Source organism: Macaca nemestrina, chromosome 10, assembly GCF_043159975.1.
Source record: "Macaca nemestrina isolate mMacNem1 chromosome 10, mMacNem.hap1, whole genome shotgun sequence".
NCBI lineage: Eukaryota > Metazoa > Chordata > Mammalia > Primates > Cercopithecidae > Macaca > Macaca nemestrina.
The window spans coordinates 21,378,913-21,404,753 of NC_092134.1; the positions used below are offsets into that span (position 1 = coordinate 21,378,913).

The 25,841-nt window shown below is 45.4% G+C and overlaps 3 protein-coding genes across 7 annotated transcripts in view; 1 reads left to right on the top strand and 2 right to left on the bottom strand.

Moving 5' to 3' along the window:
* Nucleotides 1-2,684, top strand: part of LOC105493731 (transmembrane protein 116) — a 130,032-nt gene extending 127,348 nt beyond the window's left edge. The window contains exon 13 of the transcript XR_011608830.1: nt 1,890-2,684. The gene's annotated coding sequence lies outside the window, so the exon portion shown is untranslated. The remainder of the gene's footprint in view (nt 1-1,889) is intronic.
* A 148-nt stretch (nt 2,685-2,832) lies between these two features.
* Nucleotides 2,833-6,135, bottom strand: LOC105493395 (disintegrin and metalloproteinase domain-containing protein 1a-like). Its single transcript, XM_071071049.1, has one exon. It carries the CDS (start codon nt 5,897-5,899, stop codon nt 3,128-3,130), a length of 2,772 nt encoding a protein of 923 aa, XP_070927150.1. The 5' UTR covers nt 5,900-6,135; the 3' UTR covers nt 2,833-3,127.
* Nucleotides 6,136-7,357: 1,222 nt separating this feature from the next.
* Nucleotides 7,358-25,841, bottom strand: part of LOC105493399 (MAPK activated protein kinase 5) — a 55,960-nt gene continuing 37,476 nt past the window's right edge. For 2 of the 5 annotated variants that reach the window (XM_011760995.3, XM_071071053.1), the window contains 7 exons: nt 25,129-25,209; nt 21,597-21,784; nt 18,986-19,106; nt 16,457-16,587; nt 16,051-16,172; nt 14,914-15,018; nt 7,358-12,163 (listed from right to left, as the gene is read on the bottom strand). In XM_011760995.3, the coding sequence (XP_011759297.1) occupies nt 12,069-12,163; nt 14,914-15,018; nt 16,051-16,172; nt 16,457-16,587; nt 18,986-19,106; nt 21,597-21,784; nt 25,129-25,209 (843 nt within the window). In that variant the 3' untranslated portion in view covers nt 7,358-12,068. The remainder of the gene's footprint in view (nt 12,164-14,913; nt 15,019-16,050; nt 16,173-16,456; nt 16,588-18,985; nt 19,107-21,596; nt 21,785-25,128; nt 25,210-25,841) is intronic. The other 3 variants (XM_071071054.1, XM_011760996.3, XM_071071052.1) reach the window with 3 other exon arrangements.

The following is a 25,841-nucleotide window of genomic DNA, read 5'->3' on the forward strand; positions in this document are numbered from 1 at the left end:
GTTGGCCTTATGTGTTGATTCCCAATTATCTACTTGCCTTATGGTCCTTAAAGAGTTCTATTAAATCAGCCAAGAATAATCATCCTATGTATAAATCATGATTTATGTCATGATTCCCTTATCCTTGATGCTTTAAATATGTGATGCTCATTCTTTTATTACAGTCACCATCAGCATGCCCTCTATGAGGGTTACCCCTTCTGTAACTCCCCAGTTCTCTGTACAAGTGCTTTTCAGCACACATCTTCACATCTTTTGCAGAAGTCTCTAATACAAGTTTACATTTGGAGAACTTTAGTTATACAGTTTCACTTTTGTCCTCAAAACTCTCAAGTGCCCACCAACTGATAGCATGGGTTCTTGCGTTTTTATTTTGAACCAGAATCTCACTCTGTTGCCCAGGCTGGAGTGTGGTAGTGCGATTGTGGTCCACTACAGCCTCTAACTCCTAGGCTCAAGGGAGCTTCTCGCCTCAGCCTCTGAAGTAGCTGGGACTACAGGTGCACACCAGCATGCCCAGCTAATTTTTTAAAATTTTCTTGGTAAATTTTTTTATGTTGCTCAGACAGGTCTCAAAGTCCTGGATTCAAGCCATCCTCTCACTTTGGCCTCCCAAAGTGCACTATAGATTACAGGCGTGAGTTCCCACACCCAGCCTGATACCATGGTCTCTCACTGTGAATTTTGATCTTTTGGCATAAAATTTATCCTGGATTTGATTATCAGAATCAGACCTGAGAACTTGTGACCTGGTTTTCCTACCTGTTTTCCTTGTAGTCACATATCCACAACTGAAAACTTTGTTTCGGATTTTGCTTTGAAGTTTTTATTCCACTTAGAGTAACTAACATAAGCTTCTTGAAAGCAGACAGCAGGTGTTATCCTTTGGTTTGCTCTGTTATCGCACATAGAGTAGGCATTTAGAAGAGAGGCTCGGCAAGTGTATGCTTGGGGACTGATGCTCAGGACCTTCCCTGAGACAGAATATTTGCTCAGTCTGTAGCTCTGTTGTACCTGAGAAATATTTTGCAAGTGCCATGCGTAGAGACTAGCAATCCCCATATTCTGAGGTTGGCTCTGGTTAAGTCATTGACTTGGCCAACACTTATTGAGCACCTACCATGAGCTGGGCCCTCAAAGCTAAATAAGATGCCAACCTTATTGCCAGCCATCTGTCAGGATGTAGTAGGGGAAAAGACACTTTAATCCGTAATGACTACACAATGCCATAGGTTCATGATAGGATCGACATTTATTTGTACGGCTTTGGTTTCATTAGAGTCACTGAAGATAAAGCCGTGTTCTGGGAAGTTAAGGACATGTCTTTTCCCTCACTTTTTTTTTTTTTTTTTTTTTTTGAGACAAAGTCTTGCTCTTGTCCCCCAGGCTGGAGTGTGATGGCGCGATCTCTGCTCACTGCAACCCTGGCCTCCTGGGTTCAAGCGATTCTCTTGCCTCAGCCGGGATTACAGGCGCCTGCCACCACTCCGGGCTAATTTTTGTATTTTTAGTAGAGACAGGGTTTCACCATGTTGGCCAGGCTGGTCTTGAACTCTTGACCTCAGGTGATCTGCCCGCTTCGGCCTCCTAAAAATTGCTGGGATTAGAGGTGTGAGCCACTGTGCCCGGCCTTTTTTTTTTTTTTAACTGAAGGAAAAGGCTCATGAGGCAATAGATTCACTCATTCCTGGGGAGGGATGCAGGTCCCACGACTTACTGGCTAGCACTAGAGCAAACTCTTCAGTCTCTGTTTCCTCATGTACAAGTTGGAGGTTTCACAGGGCATTCGGGAGGATTAAATGAAGACAGTGAATGTAAGGTGTTTAGCACTGGGCCTGGCACAGAATGGAGAATGTTAATGTTATACTTACTATGTCCTTACTTCACAGAGAAATGACTACCATACTGAAAATTCTGTTACTGGCCAGGCGCAGTGGCTCATGCCTGTAATCCCAGCGCTTTGGGAGGCTGAGGTGGGCGGATCACAAGGTCAGGAGATCGAGACTATCCTGGCTAACACAGTGAAACCCCACCTCTACTAAAAGTACAAAAAGAAATTAGCCGGGAGTGGTGGCAGGCACCTGTAGTCCCAGCTACTTGGGAGGCTGAGGCAGGAGAATGGCGTGAACCGGGAGGTGGAGCTTGCAGTGAGCCAAGATCGCGCCACTGCACTGCAGACTGGGCAACAGAGTGGGAGTCTGTCTCAAAGGGAAAAAAAAAAAAGTTCTGTTACTTGTAATTCAAGATGTTCCTATAAATTGTCAATAAAGGAAAAAGGAACTTCAGTAGAATCATTAAAACAAAAAAAAATGAAGAAATAAATACTTCAAATGTGAACTCAGCACTTTACACTTTACAATCTACTTCACATACTGCCTAGGTTGCCTTCCCTCCTCCATACACCCAAACGGAGTGTGTGAGATGTCCCTGGATCAGGTTTACCCCCTTTCATAGAGCCCCAAAATAAAGGATCCCAAGCACTAGGCTGCTTGGAGTCTGGAGTGATGATTCATGTGGAAAAAAACTTTTATTTAAAATCACCTGTATTTATTGAATAGAAGCAGACAGGGCTTATTAGAACATTCAATCATTATAATAACATTCGTAACATAATGGGTCACTATTACTGGGATGAATAACCTAGTCACAACAATGCAGGCATGGATAATTGATAATACATTATGTCAGATCATGTGAATGAAAGTTTATATGCCCTGAAAAGCAAACTGGGTGACTCAGAAACTGGCCCAACTGAAACAAGACATTAATAGCAAAGACCCATGAGAAGAGCTAAAATTATTTCATGAAACATGAAAAAACAGAAATAAAGAATATTTTATATATGATTTTATGTATGAAAATATAATGAGTTTACAATGAATACCGTATGTCGGGAAATCCCTCTTCGTACATTAGTATGTTTCTACAGATTACATAGTCCAGTCACAGCCTCTGAAGACACCAATTCTCACTTCACATTTGCTTCTATGAGCTTCTTTTTCCCACTCAATGCCTGACATGTTTGAGATATTTGGCTTCATCCTTCACTCTTCTCTTTTAGCCTTCCCTGTCTTTTACCTGCTTCCTCTTTTGGTGTGGGCTCTTTCTGGGCCTCTGGTGGAGGGGCCTACTGTGCTGGTGGGGCCTCTGGTGGAGGGGCAGCCTCTGGTGGCGGGGCCTGTGGTGGGGCAGCAGCCTCTGGTGCTGGCGCAGCCTCAGGTGCTGGGGCAGCCTCTGGTGCTGGGGCAGCCTCTGGTGGTGGGGCAGCCTCTGGTGGTGGTGCAGCCTCTGGTGGTGGTGCAGCCTCTGGTGGTGGGGCAGCCTCTGGTGGTGGGGCCTCTGCTGCTGGTGGGGCCTCTGCTACTGGTGGGGCCTCTCCTGGTGGTAGAGTTTCCTCTCCTGGTTGTGGAGCTTCCTTTCCTGGTGGTAGAGTTTCCTCTCCTGGTTGTGGAGCTTCCTCTCCTGGTGGTGGGGCCTCCTCACCTGGTGGTAGGATTTCTTCTGCTATTGGGACTAGATCTGCTGAAGTCAACTCTGATTCCAGTGTTGTCTCTGTTGATGACTCCTCTACTTCAGCCACTGCTGTCTGAACTTCAGAGCAGAGGTAGGATATTGTAAGTAGAGAGCACAATAATAGTACAAGAAACAAAGGGACTAGTAACACTACCAGTTTATAGTCTACGTCTTGTCTCAGACTTTGACCACGAGCAATACTTTCACTACCACTTTCACTGTTGTTGGTAACTTGCATTCCCGGGGGGCCACTGTCCACACTGCCTCCATTTCCTGGATTTTTACAGTCAGGAGGAGCAAAACCAGACTCACAATGGCAGTGCCTTAAATTGTTGCAAACTCCTTTCCCATGACACGATTCCTCCGGTCTGCAGTCATACAGGAGTATAGAGTGATGAACGCAGGAGTAATCCGTGCAGACTTTGTTTGGGGCACAAGAAGTGCCGACGTGCACATTGCCATTATCAGGGATATCAGTAATGTTATCGGCATCCATGCTCCAGCACCAGTCATTGTCATGAGGGACCTGGATCACTGTATGTTGAGCTTTGACTCGTGGTAAGGATTGAACACCTGTACATATGAGTTTCCCACAAAATACATTATCATCTGAACATGTAACATATGTTTGCTGATCCTCAGTGGGATGGCCACAGTTTCCAAACCGGTCTCCTCTGGTATTCATTGAAATGTAACAGTCTTCCGGGGCAGATCTTGCAGGGTACCCATATATATTCACACATTGGTTATCAGGGTTCTTACACTGACCCCCAGAGCAATAGTGAATTCTATCACACAACGTGCCATCTTGCTTGTAGCTGTCTGCAGGGCATTCTGCAGAGCTACCGTCACAATATTCTGGGAGGTCACACTCATCCTGAGTAGGACGGCATAAAAACCCCTTCCTTCTGAAAGTGCAGTCCAGACAGCAGAGGCCATGGCTGCACTCAGCATGCTCCTTCAGAGTACATGTGGGATCACAGCATGGGTCGAGGTGACAGGCAGAACCACAGTCACACTCCTCCGTGTCCTCCACCACGCCATTTCCACAGGCAGAATCCCTACGCTTGCGGCCCCTGGGCCGTGGCTTGTTAAATAGGCAGGCCCCTTTGTGTTCTCGAAGGAACTGGTGGAAGTAGTCAGAGCTGCAGTTGCTGAAGCCACTTTCTTTTGTGATATTTTCATGCATGAGGCAAAAGTGCTTCTCTCTGCAAAAGCAGGCCGAGTGGTCGTGCTGAATACCCAGGTTGTGCCCGAGCTCATGGACCATCAGGGCTGCAAACAACAGCATATCTTCATGATGGAAGGATTCAACAGCTGCCGCAAAACCGCTTGAGCAGGCACCACTGAGAAAGGCCTGGCCCGTATTCTGTCCAGGATGATGCCCGACGATCATGTGGGCAACATCGTGCTTCGCACGACGGAAGAGCATCTCTTGTCTCCAGCGATTGAAATTCCTGAGTGTGATTTGCAAGTCCACTGCGACATCTATTAGGTCCCCCTCGGTCCAAATCTCCATTCCGGCCAGCACCACCTCTGTGTTTATTCCCCTAGTGAAGCCGTTGGCCAGAGCAATGACATCCACTACTCTCTGGACCGTCTCATTGATGTTACTGCCCCACATCTGGAACCGCTGGTTGTTGACCACGACAAACATCTCCACGTACTTGGTGTGTGACCACAAGTAGGACAGCGCCTGTAGATCATGAGGCTTCCTGCTCCCTTGTTGCCAGCTAGTGGACACCACATGGCTGTCTCTGGAAGTGACGCCACAGGAGACTCGCGCTCCATGTGCCATGGTGTATAACACATGTTCAAACCGTCTTGAAGAGTCCATGGGCTCAATGCTGTAAGATTTTTCCTCCTTAATCAGGATGCCCCTGAGACCTGCACAGGTGTTGACAGAAACGAAAGAACCTGACACTCCTTCTATGTAGCCTTCATAGTGGCAGTCATGTGAGATGAAAGGCGATTCTTGCCCCAGGATGCCATTGTGGTAACTGTAGACTGGAAAGTTATTCACAAAATGGCTTCTTTTCACCTTCAGGTGAACCAAGTGCTTCTGGCCTTGCATAAATAGCAAGTAGGACAGTCCTTCCACTGAGCTATCTCCTCCCTGGACTGTCAGCCTCTTTGGAATAATTATTTCATAGAAAGAGTAATAGATTGATCCCAGGTGACAGTGCATGCTTGGCACAAAAATCACCAAAAGCAGCAAAATCTCTAACCTGATACATGAAGGTCCAGGTACTAGCCCCATTCTCAAGTTCCACTTCTGTGGAGCCCAAGTTTGGAACTTTATCTTAACCTCTTCCAAGGCCACTTGGCTTTTCCATAGATACAGCAGGATGTTGGCAGAGTCTTTTAATAATGCCAGCACTGACATGGCCCAAATAAATCAGTTAATGATTCTGGGCCTATATCCATCAGCAGAGCTCCCCCTCGCACACAAACCTTTGGAGGCTCAGATGTTAGTCTCAGATCTACACTGGCTCCCTCACTGGCAGTTCTTGCCCAATTCTGAGTCTTACAGATAACTTCAAGCTGTGTTTCTCTTCCTGCTTCTCTCCTGGCCTTTGGCAGTTTCTTTAGTATGTCTTCCTTCCAACGGCAACAACTGTAATCTTCCTTAGTTATATTCCTTTTACCTTCATGGAGAGATATTCCAAGCAGAAGGCCTGTAGTGATCCAGCCAGTACTGTAACTCAGGCAAATTATTCTTTATCCTCAGCTCAGGCCACACAACTTGATATCCGTTAATCTGCTCATTCTTTGAAACCCAACATTCTGGCAGGGGGTGGGGGGAAGGGGACAGGGCTTCTCTGGGGAGCTCTGAAAAGGACAAAGTTCTTTGTGGCCCACTGCCTCTTTCCCTCATTTTTGCAGTTTTCAGGGTACCATTTCTCAGTTCAACTCTCCTTTGTCAGTGTCTGGTTTTTTTTCTCTTTAATTCAAGAAAATCCATATGTGTATGTCCAAGTTTTCCCTCATTATTGCCGGTTCATAACAAATGAGTTTAGATATTTTATATCTGCATATAATCTTCTCTATCAAGTTTTCCTAAAGCACAGATATATTACATGTTAAGTAAAATGGGCTCAGTTTCACCATGGGGGTATATAAAGGATCAGGATCAAAGTTCAGTTCCTCCAACTGCCCTAATATGAAAACAAACTGTGGGGTCCAGGCACAGTGGCTCACCCCTGTAATCCCAGCACTTTGGGAGGCTGAGGCAGCTGGATCACCTGAGGTCGGGAGTTCAAGACCAGCCTGGCCAGCATGGTGAAACCCCGTCTCTACTAAAAATGCAAAAAGTAGCAGGGCGTGGTGGAGCGCGCCTGTAATCTCAGCTACTCAGGAAGCTGAGGCAGAAGAATTGCTTGAACCCGGGAGGCGTAGGTTGCAGTAAGCCGAGATCACGCCATTGTACTCCAACTTGGGCAACAGAGTGAGACTCCGTCTCAAAAAATACTGTGGGGTCAAAATAAAAGCTGACTAACCAGATGTCTAGTTAACATTTCATCAAGAAAAGAAAACTGGGCTATAGAAGAACTTTTAAAAGATTTCTTCGGTTTGGAACTAAAATCGACCTGAAATGTCTGTGGAAGTCCTTGAATTTGGTTTTCATGTCAGTTTCCTTGGTGTATTTAGCAGTACAAATTTAAAAGGAAAAGAAGCCCTATGCACCCATTCCTTATGCAGTTATTCTGTGGATTCTAGATGAAGAAAAATAAAGCTCTACATTTTGTATCTGGCATAATTTTACAGCAAGTCAAATATTTACAACAAGAGACCTTTCAAATATGAGATATGACTACAGAAAGGAATGTAATGGTACCAGATCTTAGGTAACAGCATGAGAACAGATCAATTTATTCATTATTCCTTAATTCCTAATACAGATAATACAATGTATCAGTAGCATCTAGCAAGAAAATTTATACTGTCACAAACCCACTAAAAAAATTTACAGCAAGAAAAGTGAAATGATTTCCAGCTGTACTTGTGTGATTTATGTAAGCACAAAGCTTCTCAAAATTATATTTTGAAAATTATCACAGATTTTAGGGTGTTTCCCTGTGTCTTAACCAAAATAGACAGGGCAAATTAGGTTAAGCCATTTGGTGGGATAAAAGAAGATTCAAGAATAGAACATTCTACTTTAAATAAACAATTAAAATGAAGTATCCAATTTTCTGATTCTCAAATTGAAACATATTTTCTTCAATAAATACATGCACACACACATACCCACACACAAGACCTGATTTAAATCTTTTGGCTTCTTTGACCAACAATTACCATTTCTTCAACTCGTTTTTTCTCAAATGAATACAAGCAACATAAACTCTTTTTAAAGAGTAATTCCTGCCAGGCACAGTGGTTTGCTCCTGTAGTCCCAGCTACTTAGAAGGCTGAGGCAAGAGGAGTGCTTAAGCCCAGAAACTTGAGTCTAACCTGGGCAACATAGCAGGATCACGTCTTTTTTAATTTTAATTTATTTATTTCTGAGATGCAGTCTCGCTCTGTCACCCAGGCTGGAGTGCAGTGGGGCGATCTCCACTCACTGCAACCTCTGCCTCCCGGGTTCAAGCAATTCTCCTGCCTCCGCCTCTCAAGCAGCTCGGATTACAGGCATGTGCCACCACACCTGGCTAATTTTTGTATTTTTAGTAGAGACGGCGTTTCGCCATGTTGGCCAGGCTGGTCTTGAACTCCTGACCTAAGGTGATCCGCCCGCCTCGGCTTCCCAAAGTGCTGGGATTACATGCATGAGCCACCGCGCTGAGCCTTATCTATGTTTCAAACAATAAATTCAGACTGGCATTCTCCTATGTTCATACATTAGAGAGAGACAAGTGTTTTTTACTACATCAAGCTGACTTTTATAACTGTGGTAAAGTCTAAAAGTATTTGACAAGTAATGGCTTTAATAAGCAGAAGGTTAATAAATCATGTAGGCAAACAGGAGAGCATAACCTGCTGCTTTATAAGAATTGTTTTTACAGTGTTGTTTCCACAGGTGTAGGTGTTAAGCCAAAAAATATGAGAAAGATACTGTTTCACTTCCAGTTATGTGCAAATTTCGAGTAGCAAACCTGACGGTTATGTTAAAGTAGAATTTACTGCTGGACTAGGAATACACAAACAAAACTCCACTTCGAAGACCAAGCCATGCTGAGTCCCTTGGGAGCTACTGTTTTTTTTCAAGGCATGCTGTTGCGTTACAACAGCTGGGGCATCCTCCAGAGTGTTCACAAACTTCCAGCTTGGTGCTCATTTGGATGTGTCTGGACACAGCACTTATATTAAGGGTCACATGAATTCAGCTTGAAGTAACTGAAACATGGGCAACAGATGCTCAGAGTCAAAGGAAGGATCACTTTGGATACCTTTTCCATCGCACCTAAAATCCAGCATACACTGAAGGAAAAAAAAAATCATCCTGAGCCTTTTTAGAAGACACCCAAGTCACAATTTTAAGAAGTTACGGATATACTGGATATGCTAGAAGATTCCTCTAAAGAAAAGAACAGTAACAAAGGTAATTACTACTGTTTTTTTCTCCCCATGGAATACTGAACCTCTGCCCTAAGATAGGAAAACTACAGTTGTTCTAATATTACACAAAAGTTAGTGCAGTTTTCCTAACTGTAAGAAGCGATCTGTAAGATTTGCATTTCATTGAAAAACACAACAGGCACTTAATTCAACTCTCAGCCAAGTTCTCTGGTCATTAAATTAAAAAACGTTGGGTTTTTTTCTGTTGCCTGTTAGATTTTTGCCATCATGAAAAGTATTCAGGTCAGGCGCGGTGGCTCATGCCTGTAATCCCAGCACTTTGGGAGGCTGAGGTGGGCGGATCATGAGGTTGGGAGGCCGAGGTGGGCAGATCACAAGGTCAGGAGTTCGAGACCAGCCTGGCCAATATGGTGAAACCCTGTCTCTACTAAAAACTCAAAAATTAGCTGGGCATGGTGGTGCCTGCCTGTAGTCCCAGCTACTCGGAAGGCTGAGGCAGGAGAATCGCTTGAACCCGGGAGGTGGAGGTTGCAGTGAGCCGAGATCAAGCCACTGCACTCCAGCCTAGGGGACAGAGCGAGACTCTATCTTGGTGGTGGGGGGTGGGGAGGTGGGGAGATATATTCAATTCTCCTTAAAGGAAATCCATTTACAACAGTTACCAGTCACCTAAGATTAGTGAACTTTACCTCAAAAAATATCTTTTAATTACAAATTCTCCAAGATAAAAAGGAACCAATGTAGGCCGGGCGCAGTGGTTCATGCCTGTAATCCCAGCACTTTGGGAGGCCGAGGCGGGTGGATCACGAGGTCAGGAGATCAAGACCATCCTGGCTAACACAGTGAAAATCCGTCTCCACTAAAAATACAAAGAGAAATTAGCTGGGTCGTGGTGGCAGGCACCTGTAGTCCCAGCTACTCAGGAGACTGAGGCAGAAGAATGGCGTGAACCCAGAAGGCGGAGCTTGCAGTGAGGCGAGATTGCGCCACTGCACTCCAGCCTGGGCGACAGAGTGAGACTCCATCTCAAAAAAAAAAAAGGAACCAATGTAGTAAGGTAATTCTTAAGACACTTTGTGTTTTTATCATCTATTCCCACAGGCAGTCACACACATACAGGGCATACTAACCGAATGTCATCCTGAAGACTCAGGGTGGAGGAATTACTCAGCACAGTGGAGGAGTTAGAAAATAAGTTGCTGGTGAGATCAATTCTGATAGAAGAGAATGTGATGAGAAAAAACTGAATAACAGATGACTATCCTCTCCCTCTGCTCTGGGAGGTGGAGCCTATCTGCCAGCTTTTCTATGTACCAAAGTAAGTATCCACCAAAAACTGCTTCACACACACACACACACACGAAAATTGGTTATGGAAACCCATACGCACAACAGAAAACTGAAAAAGGACCTAGCCTTATTTTTCCTTCAAACAGCTGCTCTCTGGGCCAAAATCGTGCTTCCTGAAAATGAAGGGTAATAAACAGGATAAACAAAGCCCAGAGAATGCCAACACAAAACCCAGGCAGACATATTACAGAGAAACAAGGCAACCTTATGAAAAAAAAAAACCCAAAACTGGATCATCTTACATGATAATCCAATAGTCCCACTTCAATTATATGTACATTTCTCAGACAAATTATTCCAAAAACAGGACCGGAGGAACAGGGAACGGAAAAAAGGAATGATGGAGCTGGTGAAGGCTGCAGGGAAGGGGAAAGGACAAAGCAGGACCTCCTGGAAGGAGAAAGGGAAGCTCCGGTTAAACATATAAAGAATAGGCCAGGCTTGGTGGCTCACGCCTGTAACCCCAGCACTTTGAGAGGCTGAGGCGGATGGTCAGGAGTTCGAGACCAGCCTGGTCAACATGGCGAAACCTTGTCTCTACTAAAAATATAAAAATTAGCTGGGCATGGTGGCGGGCACCTGTAATCCCAGCTACTTGGGAGCCTGAGGCAAGAGAATCACTTGAACCTGGGAGACAGAGGTTGCAGTGAGCCGAGATTGTGCCATTGCACTCCACCCTGGGTGACAAGAGCAAGACTCCATCCCAAAACAAACAAAGAATAAACCCAAGGCCGGGCACAGTGGCTCATGCCTGTAATCCCAGCACTCTGGGAGGCCAAGGCAGACAGATCACCTGAGGTCAGGAGTTCAAGACCAGCCTGACCAACGTGATGAAACCCTGTCTCCACTAAAAATACAAAAATTAGCCAGGCATGGTGGTGGGCACCTGTAATCCCACCTACTCAGGAGGCTGAGGGAAAATCGCTGGAACCTGGGAGACGGAGGTTGCAGTGAGCGGACATAGTGCCACTGCACTCCAGCTTCCACGACAACAGCGAAACTCTGTCTCAAAAAAAAAAAAAGAAAGAATAAACCCAAAAGAAAACCCTGTTAGATTTAAGAAACACACCAGTACCCTTTTTAAAAATATGACAAAAAGGAAATGTTCCTGCTTTTCTCTAAGGAATTAGGTACAGGAGAAATGAGGGCTCAGCTCCTTCTTCTTCCATCATGGGAGTTGGCTCCCCAAGCTCAAGTGTGCCTTCTGTGAGTTCCAGCAGGTAGTCTGCAATGACTGAGCCACAAAAATGTCTTGGCAGTAGAGCTCATCTAGCAATGGTGTGGAAAACAAATACACAGGGCAATTGAAACCAGAATCCAGAGTCCTTAATTCAGCTGTTTACTAATCAGAAAAGTCAGTATAGTCGGTCCTTTATCTACTGCTGGCAAGTGATTTTTGTATATTTTATTACAAATAAAATAATATTGCTTGACAGCATCATCTGTCATCTTACAAATACACAACTACACAGTCCTAAAGTAATAGTGTATCTCTAGACGTGAGCTTTTCTTAAAAACAAACAATAACTATACTATTATTAAGTCCTGCACCCTAAATCTATACAGCAACTTTAATCAACGTGGAAATGAAATTATGATTTATTAATTTACATAAAATTACTTTATACATTTAAGAATAATTTTTCAAATTATTTAAAAAACCACAAAGTTTGAAGCTGTCATTATTGGGATTCATGGGACGTGGTTTGCTCTTCTATCACCTGCTTCACAATTTCTGCCAGTTTTAGTCGATCTACTTTATCTGTGAATCCACGACCTGAAAACCAAAAAAGAACAAGATCAGCCCTCAAATTCTTTGAGAGGTGGCAGACTCTTGACAGAGGCCCAATAAGGTCCACCTTACCAGTATCAAATTCACCCTCACCAGTGGAGGAACCACCCCCACCACTGATCAAAAGCAGTTCGGATCCCCCATTTTTCAGGTAGCAATTGTACCGTTCCACTAACCTGGCAGTAAAAATCCAAAGCTCACAACACACAAGCAAACCACAAAGAGAGAGAAGATCTTTGTAATACATACAGCTGACAAATGACTCATATCCAAATATATAAAGAATTCCTATATATCTATAAGACACAATTCAGTGAAAAAAAAATGGGCAAAAGACTTAATAGGTACTTCACAAAAGAGGAAATCTAACTGGCCCATAAACATTTAAAACGTACATCAGTACGTTTTAAGGGTACATTTAAGGGTAATGCAAACTAAAACTACATTGCAATACCACCTACAAACTAACCAAGATAACGAAGATTTTTTTAAAAGACAATAGCAAGAGCTGGTGTGGATATGAAGTAAACAGAACCCCCAAACACTGCTAGTGGGAGTTCATAAATTCATACAACCACTTTGAAAAACTGGTAGCAGCACCCACTAAAGCCAGACAGATGAAGACCTCCGTGAACCAGCAATTCTAATCCTATACACGTAAGATAAATGAGCTCATCAAAAGACATTCACAAGAGTATTCACCACAGCCCTTAATTCCCCAAATCTGGAAATAATCCTAAAGTCCATTCAACAGTACAATGGACAAATATAGCACACATTCATACAGTGAAAATGAATGATCTGCTGCTACACACAACATGGATGGATGCCACAAATATGATGACTAAAATATAACTGACTAAAAGAAGCCAGACATAAAAGAATGCAGACTTGTCTGACTCCATTCACAAAGAATACAAAACCAGGCAAAATGAGGCTCCAGTGCTAGAAATCAGGACTGTGATTACCCTTGAATGGAGGGAGGGAGGGACTGGAAGAGGACGCATGTTCTACTACATGATCTAGGTGCTGGTTACAGAGGAGTGTTTACTTTGTGAAAATTCACTGAAGTTCATATTTCATATGTGATCACTTTTCTAAAATGACATTTCAAATTTTTCTTTTTTCTTTTTTTTGAGACGGAGTCTCGCTCTGTTGCCCAGGCTGGAGTGCAGTGGTGTGATCTCGGCTCCCTGCAACCTCCACCTCCCAGGTTCAAGCAATTATCCTGCCTCAGGCTCCCAAGTAGCTGGGACTACAGGCGCATGCCACCTCGCCCGGCTATTTTTTTTTTTTTCTTTTTTTGGATTTTTAGTAGAGGTGGGGTTTCACCGTGTTAGCCAGGATGGTCTCGATCTCCTGACCTCATGATCCGCCCACCTTGGCCTCCCAAAGTGTTGGGATTACATGCATGACCCACCATGCCTGGCCCTCAAATTTTTCTTTAAAAAAATCCCAGGAAAGTGAATCTCCTCCAAGAATGGGAATGGCCAGGCTAGCACTTTAGATTTCTTATGGCATGTCTAAGAAACAAGTGAGGCAGGCCGGGTACTGTCATTCACACCCGTAATCCCAGTACTTTGGGAGGCCAAGGTGGGTGGATCACCTGAGGTCAGGAGTTCGAGACCAGCCTGGCCAACATGGTGAAACCCCGTCTCCACTAAAAAAAAAAAAAAAATACAGGTGCGTGCCTGTAGTGCAGAATCACATGAGTGCAGGAGGGGGAGGTTGCAGTAAGCCAAGATCGCACCACTGCACTCCAGCCTGGTGACAGAGGGAGACTCCGTCTCAAAAAAAAAAAGAAACAAGTGAGGCATTGAAATCTTAAGTTTGCCCCCTTCCCTGAGCATCCTGGAGCGTAAGTCTAGTACAGTTTGCTCAACTGGAAAGACAATATTAAAATCAGTTCAAGCCAGGCACAGAGGCTCATGCCTGTAATCCCAGCACTTTGGGAGGCTGAGGCAGGTGGATCACTTGAGGCCAGGAGTTCAAGACCAGCCTGGCCAACATGGTGAAACTCCATCTCTACTAAAAATACAAAAATTAGCTGGGCATGGTGGCACTCACCTGTAGTCCCAGCTATTCGGGAGGCTAAGGCAGGAGAATCACTTGAACCCGGGAGGCAGAGGTTGCAATGAGCCAAGATTGCGTCACTACACTGCAGCCTGGGGGATAGAATGAAACTCCGCCTCAAAAAAAAAAAAAAAAAAAAGGCAGTTCAAGAAATATATCTCTACCTTATTTGCTTTGGGAAAAAAACTTAACCAGCAGTAGATCTGGCAAACTTTCTCCTCTTTCGTGAAACAGCTCTTCTCTAAGCTAAGCAGATCAGCGGGGTCAGCAGGGTGGACTTGCTGGCACTTTGTCCTCTCTCTCCCCTTCAGCATCTGTTGCTTCTTAATGACCTGGTAAATAGTCCTGGTATCCGAGAGGAGTTCTGAAATCTGGGTTTTTTTTTTTTTTACCCAAGTGGTGTGTGATGGGGGCTTTCCAGTGTTGAATCTGCAACACACAATTCACTTGAACTCTGGAAAATAAGTGAAAGGGCCAGATATCCAGGTATGCCGGGGCAGTTAATATAGAGCTAACCCCCATTCCACAATGCTCCACTCACTCTCCAGCCAGCCTCACTTCATTTCAAAACAGCCGCAGCTCAGGCGCCAAAGAGATCCTATGTGTTCTAAACATAATCACTTGTCTGTATTCCTGGGGAAGAGAGTGATGAAGGCTCCTACCATTCCAGCTGAAGCTCTGCAGAGTATCTCTTAGGAGTTTGCATTCTCGGTTATACTTCCAAGCCTCCTGCATTACTTCATTCAGCTTCTCATCTTCATTCTCTCCTATTGGTAGGGATGAAGAGGAATTTGCATTTTTCCTGCAGCATCATGGGGTTTTAGTGTGAGAGATGGAAGAACGTGATGTCCAACTGGTTGAAAAATGATGACTGAATGTGCAAAACTTCACCAGACACGGGCTTTACTGCTAGTCCCTACATTATGTAGACTGCATCTGGTATTTGGACTTTTTTACTCTGACATCTTCATACAAATCCACTGATGGCCCCAGAGTCTCAGCACCGGGGGGATGGGAAATAGGCTGTGGCAGACTCTATTGCTGAACAAGACACCTGGTCAACCAAAGACCAAAAGTGGGAGAGTGGGCTACTTTCTCTCTGCTAAGCTCATTTCTTACTTTAGAAAGCTATCTGAGGTACACTATATGAGTTCTCTTAAAACCCAAGGAATCTAGGGAGATGTCCATTTTCTGGCCTAGTACGTGAAGCATCTATCTGCTGAGAACAGCCCCTCACCCGCCGATGAGTGGAGAGAGAACATAACGAAAGAAAGCTCTCACTCCAAAGGACCCACGTGTAAGTCTCACTCCAAAGACCCACTCATATCATGCTGCCCATGATATGAGTAACAGCAGGAGTCACTTCTGAACTAGGGAGGTATTCTCATATTTACGAGCTAATGGCAGCCTTGCACTCAAAATGCTCTGGAAATGGTGAACAGCCTGCAATGAGATTCAGACCCTACCCACATTTTCCATTCTCCGTCCCCCAATCTGTGCCCTTGTTGTCAAACTAAGAAAACACAAAATTGCATGCTTGCACCTGACACTGCCAATTAAGTCTAAACTAGAAATTTCACAGAAAACCAAAGGAGAGGTAGAACTTAACTGCATTTCTGAACTCCCACTGTCCAGTCTTTTTAGTGGGCACAGACTACCTTATATAATATACTTTTCTTATAACACAAGATGAAACAGACAACCCAAAATTAAGCCATTCCTTTTGCCATGTACATGCATACACCCACCCACCCCTGCACACACTCACACACACACAAAGGATTAGTAAATGGTGTGACCTTTACCAGCCTGGGGGAGAATACACTGAGCAATCACATCTCGGAGTTTTTCCAAGGCAACATTGGAATCCTCGGCTCCATTCTCATGGTCGTGGATATAGACACTGTCCTTTGGCTTGGTGCTTTAAGAGTTTGAGGGAGGGGTAATGACAACGTGAGAATCCAAAAACCAACTCTGGATAGATATTAACTCTAAATATAAGGCAACAGATATATCAGAAAAATAACAATAGAAAAATAACAATAGTGTCCAACTCCTGATACTATTTAAAGAGCTTATCCTCTCCACCCTCTTCAGAGGCCAAAGAAAGATCCCTAGCTGAGCAAGTTAAATTTCTTAAATTTGAGAACCCAGTACTCAGCCATTCCAGCCATGAAGAAGAATCGAAGAAATAAGCTCAGTTACCCAAGTAACTTCCTCTTCCGCAGAATGGGGTTGTTCACTGAGTGCAGGGGTTTGAGGCTGACTTTCAGATCCTGAATTCTCATGTTGGCCAACTGTTCCGCGTGAGCCTGCTGGATTCCTGCAACCACTGCCTGAATGCAAACACTGCCGTCAGTTTTTCATATTCATTGCTGGGCACCTAAAAAGCCAGACTAAGAAAGTGGAAAGGAAAAGCTCAAAGTACTAAGAAGGCAATTTCACTCTTATGTTGAAGGAATAGAAATATTTTGATAAGGCAGAGGACTCTTCCCCATGGATCAGCAGGAACCAGGGAACACCAGGCCAACCAAAGGTCACACAACAGCTAGCCCTTCTTCCCTGGTGGGGCGACAGAAAAGCAAGTAAGAAATACCAGCAGGATCCCCACTCATAGCCACTACTGAGGGGAAGTGTAAAGAGAGGCACATATGGACATCAGCGGAAAGGGGGGCAGGCTGCTGCCCAAGAAGTCTCACAGACGGTATTGATTCACCTCAGCCCCGACAGCTCAGAGCCCTGACCATCTCACATGGAGGGCATGGCCAAGCCTAAGGCCACATGACAGAGGCCACAACCAGTCAAATAATTTACAGTGAGAAATAGCTCTCATGGAGTCTAGAACTCTTGAAGTTTGTGCTTTTGTGAACAGTGTATGATCTCACTACAGGCAGACCAAATCATCAGAAGGCTTCACAGGAATATGATCCCATTTTTGTATTTTTTTTTAAATTTTTTTTTCCATTTTTGTATTTTAAAAGGACAAAATGTGTGTATCTGTGTACGTATCCCAGAAAACGATCAGGAAGTATACATCAAGCCATAGATTACCTCACCTCTGAGGGGTGTGACTGTGGCAGGGGAATGAAAGGGAACTTTTACTTTTTCTTTTAACACTGCTGTACCATCTGAGTTTTCACAACAAAAGTTTTTTTTGAGACAGACTCTTGCTCTGTCTCCCAGGCTGGAGTGTAGTGGTGCAATCTTGACTCACTGCAACCTCTGCCCCTGCTGGGTTCAAGCAATTCTCCTGCCTCCGAGTAGCTGGGATTACAGGTGTGTGCCACCACGCCTGGCTAATTTTTGTATATTTAGTAGAGACAGGGTTTCACCATGTTGGCCAGGCTGGTCTCGAATTCCTGACCTCAAATGATACGCCCACCTCAGCCTCCCAAAGTGCTGGGATTACAGGTGTGAGCCACTGCACCCAGTCAAAATTTGACTATTTTAAAAAGTAGTTCCATGGTGAGCATGAAATTAGATCAGGAAAAGTTGGAACTCATTTAAGGGCTCTGTATACTCATACCCAGCCCTGGCTATGCCTTTCTGCACCTTCACATCCCCCTCATCAGTAATGACCTGACAGAAGGAGGAAACAGCTCAAAGTCATGAGCTTAGGCTCCTAGACAGGGCTTGGTTGGACAGTGTTCTACACTTCCAAAGTTGATCACTCACATCCTGACCACTTTTTTTTTGAAACAGTCTCACTCTGTCACCCCGGCTGGAGTGCAGTGGTGGATCTCAGCTCAATGCAACCCCCACCTCCTGTCAATATTATCACCAGATATGTCATTCCTGTCCCCTTATATCTAGTCTTATCACAAAAAGCTGTAGAAATTTTTCTTCAAAACTATTGAGCCTATTCACCTCTACTTCTCTGCTCCCATAGCCACCCCTGACTTCTAGATTACTGCAGAAGTATTAGGTTGGCAAGTCCGTGAGTTGCCAAGTCTGACTGACTATCTCTAAATACCTTCCTAGTGGGAAATCTCTTCTCAAAAAGCTACCATGGCCTCTCAGTTGCGTCCCACTAAGACTTAAACCCCTCTCTCCACTTGCAAAGCCTGGCCCTGACACACCCGTCTCATTAACTTCCCATTAGTGAGGCCAAGTTATTTTTCCTGACGATGCCCATGTGTGGTGAACAGCATAAGCAACAAAACAGATGCAAATACATCATCGTTACATTAACTGTCTACTGTGTTGCAGCATCTGAGTTCTCATGTTTGGGCATGTGCTGTCCTTGAAGAATTTGAGTAGTTAATACATGTGAGGGGTTCTGCCTTCTCTTTGGGCAAATTACATCCCTTCAAAGATGTGCTCTTTTTCTGAATTCCCACAGCATTCACAGAACAGTTAACATGCAAAGCTCTGATGTTTGAAATGTTCCCTCTTTGTTTCATGTTTATTGGCCTTGCCTTCTCAGCCAGTCTTGTTTAAACCCCTTGGGGAAAGGGAGGGTATCTTAAACTGCTCTGTGCCCCCAGTCCTGTAGCAGAAATATGGAGGCTATTCCTTTGAGTGCTCCCTTAGTGTGTATTCACTAGGCCTTGATTTGGTCTTTTACCAAAAGAAGTTCCTTATTTTGGATCCTGACTCTGAGGAAACCAGAGATGTTTCTCTGGGAAGGATCGTGTACTCTGCACTGTTTTGCCTTTAACCCCTCACTGAGCCAAGCCCCAGCATTCCTTCCCAACAGTCTTTTCAGTCAACAAAGTAAACATCATTCAAAACCTTGTCCATCATCAGCTGAGCAGAAGGCAGCACATTATCCAGGGCCTCGGTGGAATTGAGCCAGGGGTGGTCCAGCACTCCCTCAATGGTGAGTCTCTCCTCCGGTTTGACCTTCAGGAGCCTGTAGAGAAAACGCCAACAGGGCTGCCATGCACAGTTGCTACTAAAAGGCCATAGGAAGTTCCTGGACCTGGCTCTAAACAACTCTGGTTGCTTCTGACTTCTGTTAAGTCTGGGCCTTCCACCTGCAGAGCACAGGTGGGATTCTAGTCTCCAGTCACTGGTAGGGGTACTATGGCTAGAGGCAATCTTTTCTATACTGCAAAAAGTGAGATTACAAAGGTAGAAAAAGGCTTAATCCAGTGATACTTTTGAGTTCTAGGGTTTAATAAGGTAATCCTACCTATGGTTTATAGTTCCTAAGACCTTGAATCTCCATACTGAGGTTTCTAGGACAATGGGCTTTAACTTCCAAAAGGAACTCAGAGTGCTCTTTTTGGCTGATAGTGGTGCAGAATTAGTTGAAGGGTCATGAGGTTCTGGAGAAGCAGGTTGCTACCCAAGATAAAACTCTTAGATGTCACCATATGGCAGGTCATGAGCCCATTATTCCACAGACATTCAAAAGCTAAAAACCTAGAGTCTCTGAGACAGGGATGGCATTTCCTTCTAAGCCCAGGGCGTTGCTTTTGTGCTGTCTGCCTTCAGATCATGCTTCTTTCCATCTCGTTCATTCCCAGTGATGTGGTTTCTAGCTCATCTCAGCCCGTTCCCTCCTTCCAACTCCATCTCTCATTACAAATGTCAGGACAGGCCGGGCGCGGTGGCTCAAGCCTGTAATCCCAGCACTTTGGGAGGCCGAGACGGGCGGATCACGAGGTCAGGAGATCGAGACCATCCTGGCTAACATGGTGAAACCCCGTCTCTACTAAAAATACAAAAAACTAGCCGGGCGAGGTGGTGGGCGCCTGTAGTCCCAGCTACTCGGGAGGCTGAGGCAGGAGAATGGCGTAAACCCGGGAGGCGGAGCTTGCAGTGAGCTGAGATCTGGCCACTGCACCCCAGCCTGGGCGACAAAGCGAGACTCTGTCTCAACAACAACAAAAAAAAAACAAATGTCAGGACAACATGCCTGACTGCTCCTTCAGCTTGTCTGCCACCTTCCTCTGTATCATTCTGAACAGATGGCTTCAGATTCTAAAGTAAGGATTATTTGGAAGATCCCAAAACCAAAAAGATAATCAGTGTTGCTCTAGGGACAGGAAATGTATTTTATAGAAAGCTGGCAAAGAACTACTTCTAGGACATTGAGATTTTGGTCAAATAGTTGGGATTACAGCAAGGAAATAGCATGTGAAGACAGATGGTGATTTAATCATTGCACCCACGTTCCTAAAAACTTGTACTTGTCTATTTTAGAAAACAGTTCCTCTTTACAGCACACAGAACCTGGCCCCAACCCCCACCCTCCAATCAACAGGACGAGCTCACTTTTGAAAGGGAGTAATTTCCATGGAGAAATGGCTGTACTGTCGGGAGACAGTTCCCAGGTATTGCCCCTAAACACGTACCTTCATCCCATTACAGAGGAAGAAACTGAGATCAACAAGGGAGACACTGCTCAGTGAAGACCCAGCAGTGGGAAGACAGGAGCAGTGCCTAAGTCCACGGGCACCCAGCCTCCCACAAAGGGGGGCAGAAAAAACAAACATATTCAAATTTAGGTCTGACTTCCTACCTAGTCCTCCAGCTACCAAAAGACTCTGAATATCAACTCTCCCTCACCCACTCCCTAGCCCTAATTCTTACTAAATCTTCCCATCTTAAGATGTGTCAGAGCGGCTGGGTGTGGTAGCTCACACCTGTAATCCCAGCACTTGGGAAGGTGGGCAGATCACTTGAGATCAGTAGTTTGAGACAAGCCTGGCCAACACGGTCAAACCCCATCTCTACTTAAAATACAAAAATGAGCTGGGCATGGTAGTGGGCGCCTGTAATCCCAGCTACTGCCGAGGCTGAGGCAGAAGAATCACTTGAACCTAGGGGGCAGAGGTTGCAATGAGTCAAGATTGCACCACTGCACTCCAGCCTGGACAACGTAGCAAGACTCCATCTCAAAAAAAATAAAAAATAAAAAATAAAAGATATGTCAGAGCAACCAACTGGCAGTGTCAAGGTGGAGGGTGGGGTCCAGGCCTGACAAACCCACATGCCCACAGCATCCAAGGATGCTGTTTGTCATCTCAGCCCCTAGTTCATCTCCTGGCATTGTATCTGTCCCAAATGACATGCCGGCTCACATGTAAGAAGGACAGTACGCCAGGTTTATAATTTAGGGTCCTGAATTAATGTGCAGAGACTGGCTATGGAGGGACCTGGGTTCATACCCTGGGGACAAAATCTAGGGATGCAACAGGAGGGAGGAAAGCTTCATTCGCACCCAGGTGTGGACACTGAGAAGAGTCACCTCAGGCTCCAGAGAGATTTCTGTGATATTAAAACGGGGAGGAGCCTGCCTAGGAAACCAATGACTTTTCTCTACCCACATTCCCTTGAGCTCCACCACCTGGAGGCTTCCTTGGCCTCCCTGCCCAGCAGCCCATGAACTCACTTCCTCACAACATCTTTGGCCATCTCTGAGATCTGACTCCACTCTTCCTCTGGGAACTCAAAACTGCCTGTCATGATCTTTCTTCGCATATCCTTTGGGATAGTCCGGCTGTGGTGTTTGGAGTAAAAAGGAGGGTATCCGCACAGCATCACATAGATAATCACCCCTAGGGACCACAAATCACAGCTCTGAAACCAAAAAAAGAAAATGGTCACTCACAGCAGAAGCAGAGCCCCCAAAGAAACACCCCGTGACAGACAGACTCAGGAATAGCCCCTGCAATATATAGGCTGCTATAAACTAGAGTCACTTAACAGAGACTAGGAAAGCTGAAGGAAATCTTAGGAGAACTAGTCTTTATCTCCGTATTTTCCTTTTTTCTTTTTTTTTTTTTGAGACAGAGTCTTTCTCTGTTGCCCGGGCTGGAGTGCAGTGGCGTAATCTCAGCTCACTACAATCTCCGCCTCTCAGGGTCAAGTCCTTCTCCCGCATCAGCCTCCTGAGCAGCTGGGATTATAGGTGAGCCACCATGCCGCCCGGCTAATTTTTGTCTTTTTTTTTTTTTTGAAACGGAGTCTCGCTCTGTCGCCCAGGCTGGAGTAAAGTGGCGCAATCTTGGCTCACCGCAAGCTCCGCCTCCCGGGTTCACGCCATTCTTCTGCCTCAGTCTCCCAGGTAGCTGGGACTACAGGAGCCCGCCACCACGCCCGGCTGATTTTTTGTATTTTTAGTAGAGATGGGGTTTCGCCATGTTAGCCAGGATGGTCTCGATCTCCTGACCTTGTGATCCGCCTGCCTCGGCCTCCCAAAGTGCTGGGATTACAGGCGTGAGCCACTGCGCCTGGCCTGCATTTTTTTTTAGTACAGACGGGCTTTCACCATGTTGGTCAGGTTGGTCTCAAACTCCTGACCTTGTGATCCTCCTGCCTCGGCCTCCCAAAGTGCTGAATTACAGGCGTGAGCCACCGCACCCGGCCTCTCTCCATATTTTCAATAAGCTACCAATACTACATACATGCATTCCATCATACAAAGCCAGTCTGGGATAAAATGTACAGGTACTTTCACTCTCACTCTTTAGGCCCAAGCACCTATCTGATCCCTGTGTACAGGCACAGGATGCTTTGCCCCAGCCAGAAAAGAACAGATATAAACCAGCTGGCTGTGAAACCTCTATGTAGAAACAAAGCAACTAAGACACAGGTAGGCTCACCTACAATACAGCACAGGCCACTTCGTAAAGGCCCAAAGCAGTACACAGATCATGGAGAGGACTGGAGGGAAGAACAGAAGGTCTAAATGCATTCCTTTGACCATGAAGGACTCACTAGGTCCATTTGCAAGCTCTTACACCATTCTGGGGGAAGATACTGTGAAAAAAAGGAAACTGCTACCAACTACCATGTCTGCAGGAAGTAAGGTGACTCCATGGCCTATAATCACTGCATAAAGAAAGGACTCCTATTTTAGTTAAATGCAGCTCCATTTGCTTTGAAAACTGGGTTTGCAGAGGCTTCAATTCAAGCCTTTCCTGAATGGCGAGATAAAAGAGGTATCTGCCTAAGATGGCAGCCCAGTGAGCCTGCCACTGGGGCCCCACACTCCCCCTCACACCACAGCTATGTGGTGCTCTGTGCAAAGGCTGAATAATGGGGTGTCTCAGGTACTCTCACTCATGTTTTCTTGTTTTTTTTTTTTTTTTTTTGAGATGGAGTCTCGCTCTGTCGCCAGGCTGGAGTGCAGTGGTGCGATCTCGGCTCACTGTAGCCACTGCCTCCTGGGTTCAAGCGATTCTCATGCCTCAGTCTCCCAAGTAGCTGGGATTACAGGTGCCCGCCACCACGCCCGGCTAATTTTTTCTATTTTTAGTAGAGATGGGATTTCACCATGTTGGCCAGGATGGTCTCGATCTCCTGATCTTATGATCCGCCTGCCAAAGTGCTGGGATTATAGGCGTGAGCTGCTGAGCCCAGCCTGTCCATGTTTTCACATTATACTAGTAGATATTTGTGGATGACACAGCCCATGCTGTAGAACAGAATAAAATTACAGGGGTGGAAAGGGACCTTCAATCCCTTACTTTCCAGAAAGGAAACTAATACTACAGAGATCATGTCCTCTCTCAGGTCCTCTGTCAAGAGTGAAACCAAGTGACCTCACCAATGTCACAGATTAAGAGTAGTGGAGCCACAGCAAGTGTCCCAGCCTACTGCCTTTTTACCATTCTCAACCCCTTCTGTCATCTACATCTAGCCTCAAGTCCCCAAGTAGCATCTTTTCTCTGATCTACTTACTCAGTGACTCCGCGGTCTATTTCAAGAGGCCCTAAACCTCTTGTGCTTTAGAATAGACAGGATCGGCCAGGCGCAGTGGCTCACGCCTGTAATCCCAGCTCTTTGGGAGGCCGAGTTGAGTGGATCACCTGAGGTCAGGAATTCAGGACCAACCTGGCCAACATGGTGAAACCTCATATCTACTAAAAATACAAAACATTAGCCAGGCGTGGTGGCGGGCGCCTGTAATCCCAGCTACTTGGGAGGCTGAGGCAAGAGAATTGCTTGAACCGGGGAGGCGGAGGTTGCAGTGAGCTGAGATTGTGCCACTGCACTCCAGCCAGGGTGACAGGGTGAGACTCTGTCTCAAAAAAAAAAAGCAGACAGGATCAATATGGGGGCTACAGGCTGGGTGCAGTGGCTCACACCCGTAATTCCAACACTTTGGGAGGCTGAGGCAGGCGGATCACTTGAGGTCAGGAGTTTGAGATCAGCTTGGCCAACACAGAGAAACCCCAACTCTACTAAAAATACAAAAATTAGCCAAGTGTGGTGGCATGCACCTATCATCTCATCTCAGCTACCTGGGAGGCTGAGGCAGGAAAATCGTTTGAGCACAGGAGGTGGAGGTTGGAGTGAGCTGAGATCACGCCACTGTACTGCAGCCTGGGCGACAGAGCAAGACACTGTCTCAAAAAACAACAACAAAAAAAATGTGGGCTACAGATTAAGAACCATCACACTACCAAGTAACATTTAGGAGCCCATGCTATGTGTATCAGATACTGTTCTAAGTTGGGTATTTTATGGGGTAAGAAAGAATGGTGCCATAAATGATCACAAATTGTTCTCTAGCGTCTGTGTCTCAGAAATGGCCTCCCCCTCAAAACCACAAGCCAACCATATCTTTTCAGTGTGGCCAGTGGACTGTATGGACAGTCAAAAAAATAACCTGAATGATGATCACAGCCCCTAATTACTGCTGCAAAAGCTAAATGGGTACAAACTTTATTTGATATTTCATTAAACAAAAACCTGAATTCCAAATACTTTTCTGCGAGTCTGGCTGAACCTTATCTGATATTTCATCAAACAAAAACTTGAATTCCAAATACTTTTCTGTGAGTCTGGCTGCTTCTCTGGGGCAGGAATATTAAGGGGTGAGAAAGGAATTGGCCACACTCCCAGAGGGACACAAACGCCTCACTAAAGGAGAGGGGCTGCATCGGCCAAATGAAGAGAAGTATCTCTTCCTGTACCTTGTTGTAAGTGTAGGGCGTCGGTGAGGTAGGTATGATGCCAGATTTCTCCTTCTGATGCCTTCTTTGCGCCTCCAGTACCTGTTAAGAGTCAGACCAAAGGGGACCATTTACTGAAAATCACACCCCCGATAACCTGCCTTGAGACACGCTACTGTAAGACTAAAGGAGGTAAACAACTGGCAATCAGCCATTAAAAAAAAACTCCACATAAACACTACACTTCCAAAAACTTTTTTTCTTACAACCAAGTCATTTACCCATCAGCCAAGTAAATACTCAGGTCAAGGACATGAAGATGAAGTTCCTAGAGGAGATTCTCTCTTCTTCCTGCCCATCAGGGAATCTGAGATCACTGATTCTTTCCTGGGGATAGCCCTTATGCCTATGCAAAAGCAGACCTGTCCAGCAGATGAGCTTCAAGCCATCTGTTACCATCAGGGACTACAACAGTCATGTCTGTCTAGGTGTTAAATGCTCCAAGGAGGTAGCCACTGCCACTGTGAGACCATTATCCTGGCCAACCTCTCTAATGTCCCATGAGGAGGGCCTCCAGAGGGGGACACAACATTAGCAGCCCCACACTGTTCCCAGAAAAGTGACAGGACGCTGAGGCTCTGTGCTAGGGGACTTCATCCCACAGCCAGACCTACTTGATACTGTCTCAGCCCCTGTGCCCATGAAGCTGGGGCGGATGGGATACAATTGCTACC